The following is a 3,820-nucleotide window of genomic DNA, read 5'->3' on the forward strand; positions in this document are numbered from 1 at the left end:
GAACGTTCTAAAACTGGTTACAGACTTTAAATAAACAGGAAGTGAGTTCCAAGTTGTAGATCCTCTCACAGACAGAGCACTTCTGTCATTTGCAGAAATACTCAGATGACTCTGCAGTTGTTGGTTGAATCAGAGATGGACAAGAGGCCGAGTACAGCAGACTGGACTTCTTGAGGAAGCTAAGATCCTTCAAGGTTTGCAGCAAGATGCTGCAGATCTTCTATCAGTCTGTTGTTGAGAGCGTCATCTCTTCATCCGTCATCTGTTGGGGCTGCTGCCAGGGACATAAAAAGGCTCAACAACCTGATAAAGAAGGCTGGTTCTGTTCTGGTTCTGTTCTGGGGACGACTGTGGAACCTCTGGAGATGATGAGGCAAAGAAGGATTATTCATAAAATCAAGAAAATTATGGACATCCCTGACTATCATCTTCATTAGACTGTCTTGGGAAAGCAGAGCATCTTCAGTCAGAAGCTTCGTCAGATTTACTGTAATACAGACTGCTGCAGGAGATCTTTCATGCCAACAGCCATTACAATCTATAATAACTCTTTGAAGAATTAATGAGTTACAAAAACATTTAATGTCCCTTTGGGATTAATCACGTATTTTTGAATTTGAATTTAAATGAATTTGAATCAACATGATAACCTTTAAGCAGGTTTTAAACATATTTTTCACTGCTGATGTAATATTCTAATCCTAATGCCATGTATTCAGTAGCTGTAACCCAGAAATTATCACTGACATAAATAATAGCTTTAAAACGTCTGTGTAATTAATCTATAACGAGTTTAGTTGCGAGCTGAGTTACTGAGGTACATTAACTTTTCATTCATACTCTCACTGATTAAAAATGAGTGTATTGGCAAGCACCAGAGGACTCCGATGAATTGGCTTCAATCAGAAGCCAATTCATTGGTTGCTTCGTCCAAACTATGAAAAACCTGATTGTCGGTGAGTTTCCTCGAGAGTTGAAGGACTCTGTAAGGCACTGTTCAGGTTTGTCACCACTCTGAACCTGGAGTGTCGGCCAGAACACCACTTAGACCAGGATTCAGCTCAGGACCAGATGTTTGGATGAGATGCAGCAGATGAAATAATGAAGACACAAGTCAGGATTCCTTTAACTGTTCTGTGTTCCAAACTGTATCACAGATCTTGATCCAATGAACATGGATGGGCATAAATGTGTGTCTATATGAAGGTGTGTGTGTGGTTTCCTAGAATAAACAAAATTACAGAAAATAAATTCAAGGTGTCCAATCATTACACATTACACCATGCCACAATATCTTAGATAAACTAAGAAGGAAATAGATGAAACAGAGATAAGCTCAACCTCAAAATCACTATTAATAAGCAAACTAAGGCAAGTTAACGCCACAGTGAACTAATAATCATGCATCTACTCCAGTCAAAGTAGTTGTATGTTCAGCACAATGCTCTACAATACACACGTAGCAGATAGCTCGGACTTAACAGGTGAAATAGTAGCAAATGAATAAACTTCAAATCACTTATTTAGCGGCAGTAAATACTCAAATATTGCAACTTACTCATCAATGACGCACTTAAAAGGAGAACACACGTCTTTCAAGTCTTTCCCACGTGTTAGCACAGTGGTTCGGTTACCGAACTTCTCCACCAGAAATCATCAACGTTGGCTACGGCAAGGTGATGACGTTGAAGATGCCAGTGTTAAGTGTGATGCTAACCAACCAACAGGCTGAAGTGCTAAGACACCACCCTCCACATTTGCATAATTAAGCAGAAATGCATAAGGAAAAGTAGAAGAAGAAAAACTAAAAAAAAGAGATGAAGAAATGAAAAAAGAACAAACACATGTATAATGAAAATACAAAACAAAATATATACATTTCTTGATGAAACCGCATGTGTAAGGAAAAACAAAATATGTATATTTCTACTTTCATTTATAATTGGTCCTCCAGGAATAATCAGGGCAGAGGACACCCACTCCCCTCTGTGTACACATTGCAAATAAATCACACATTTGTAAAGCTGAATAATGCTATCGAGCAATGCTAGCCAGTCACCACAGCAACACTTGCAATAACTCCTGACTGGCCACCAAGTGATCGGGGGGGCAGAAAGAGGTGTGGAGGAAGGGAGCGCTGTGCTTTTATATCTGTTGAAGTTCTACCAAGAATCGTTTGACCACAGAGGCCTGTAGTGAGACAGTTTTAGGCCAAATAATCCTGAACTTAAAAAATTGCATGTCAGAATTCACACAGAAACATACAGTATAGATAGAACTCTAGATAACCGATGTAGACTGTTTATCAGCAACAAAAGTTGAGGTGCATGTTTCACCTTACTTATAACATTAATACATTAGAAATTTGCCAGAGAGTGAAATATTATACTCACTAAAACTAAATGTAATCTCCGCAGGTTACTCTTGACCCCTTATGGTTTTTAAGTTTTTTGGGTCACACAAGAGCTGCTTCCACACACAAACTATCAATCATAATAAATGTGCATCATAATCATTTTATTTTTGAGTTTGAGGAGACAGATTTATGAGATTTTGTAATAAATGGCCCTTACTACGTATTTTAGTCTAGTTTAGTTTAGATAAGTTTTATTTTTTTACTGATTACTATAAGAATAAAATGTGGTGGAGCTCAGCATTTTTTGGTTTCAGTTATGCCACAACCAAATGATAACACCTGGCAGGTGGCATATTTTGTGATTTATATCTCAGAGAGACAAGGGGTCTAAGGCTAACAAAGACAGACGTAAAGTGGAGAGGCGGCCTGTGGAGGGACATGGAGCAGAGGAACTGTTCAATAGAGCTAGAGAGGAAACGGTATAAAAAAAGACATTAACAATCTTGGCAGCTGTTCATGTGGACAAAGAGAATGTACCAGCTTCTGCTCTGTGTTTTTGTGTCCATCTATCAACATCTCTTATGTTATTAACAAGGAATGTTGTCTCCAGAAAGCTGGGCCTGGGACCAAAGCTAGCCTTATGTGTCTGAGAGAAGAAAAGTCATTGATATGGAGGGATTATCTCTTATTATGGCCATGTCTCACTTTGCACCCATCCTACATCAATAACAGGAGTTTCTTCTGCCAAGGACATGTACACAGCAGTATCACACTTGCTTCACTGGCAAAGCCGGTGATTTTTTATTTTATTTTTTTAATTTGCATTGCTTAAAAGTCCATTTCCCATGTTGAAGAACTTTCATACAGGCCTTAACAGCGTGTAAAAGATGTCAAGTGTTTCAGGGACTAATCTTTTCACTATTTGCCCTGACAGGAGGAGCCATATGTGATGTTCAAGAAATCTGACACCCCACTTTATGGAAACGACCGTTTTGAAGGCTACTGCATTGACCTACTGAGAGAGCTGGCAAACATCCTGGGCTTTACATATGAGATTCGCCTGGTGGAAGATGGAAAATATGGTGCACAGGATGAGAACACGGGCCAGTGGAATGGCATTGTTAAAGAGCTGATGGACCACGTAAGTACTATCTTTGCAAAGACAATTCCAAAGTGCTGAGACAATATGATGCTGCCATCCTCATTCTTCCTATTTGGAAAGATGTTCTCAGGCTTGAAAGTTCCCCCCACCAAAAATAGATATTAAGGACAAATAGTCCATTTTCAGTCTTACAGAACTCAGTGTTTGTGCCTGAGTGAATTCTAAATTGCAAATCTGGGGCGTCATGCATAAAGCGGTGGGCGCACAAAAAATGTACGGTCCCATATTTTACGCACAAGTCGGCATGTATAAAAATTAACTTTGCATCAATGTTTGCGTAAATAGGGTAAATATACGTACAC

The 3,820-nt window shown here is 39.1% G+C and overlaps 1 protein-coding gene and 1 long non-coding RNA gene across 2 annotated transcripts in view; one reads left to right on the forward strand and one right to left on the reverse strand.

Moving 5' to 3' along the window:
• Window positions 1-1,046: 1,046 nt before the first annotated feature.
• LOC106935744 (uncharacterized) overlaps window positions 1,047-3,820 on the reverse strand; it is a 16,684-nt gene continuing 13,910 nt past the window's right edge. The window contains exon 3 of the long non-coding RNA XR_001421957.1: window positions 1,047-1,060. This is a non-coding gene — a long non-coding RNA (uncharacterized LOC106935744). The remainder of the gene's footprint in view (window positions 1,061-3,820) is intronic.
• Window positions 3,252-3,820, forward strand: part of LOC106935743 (glutamate receptor ionotropic, kainate 2-like) — a 123,810-nt gene continuing 123,241 nt past the window's right edge. The window contains exon 1 of the mRNA XM_015016382.1: window positions 3,252-3,497. Within this exon, the coding sequence (XP_014871868.1) occupies window positions 3,306-3,497 (192 nt within the window). The 5' untranslated portion in view covers window positions 3,252-3,305. The remainder of the gene's footprint in view (window positions 3,498-3,820) is intronic.

The sequence above is a fragment of the Poecilia latipinna genome, unplaced genomic scaffold (genome assembly GCF_001443285.1).
Source record: "Poecilia latipinna isolate Pla-1442-1.1 unplaced genomic scaffold, P_latipinna-1.0 Scaffold2012, whole genome shotgun sequence".
In the NCBI taxonomy this organism is placed as follows: domain Eukaryota; kingdom Metazoa; phylum Chordata; class Actinopteri; order Cyprinodontiformes; family Poeciliidae; genus Poecilia; species Poecilia latipinna.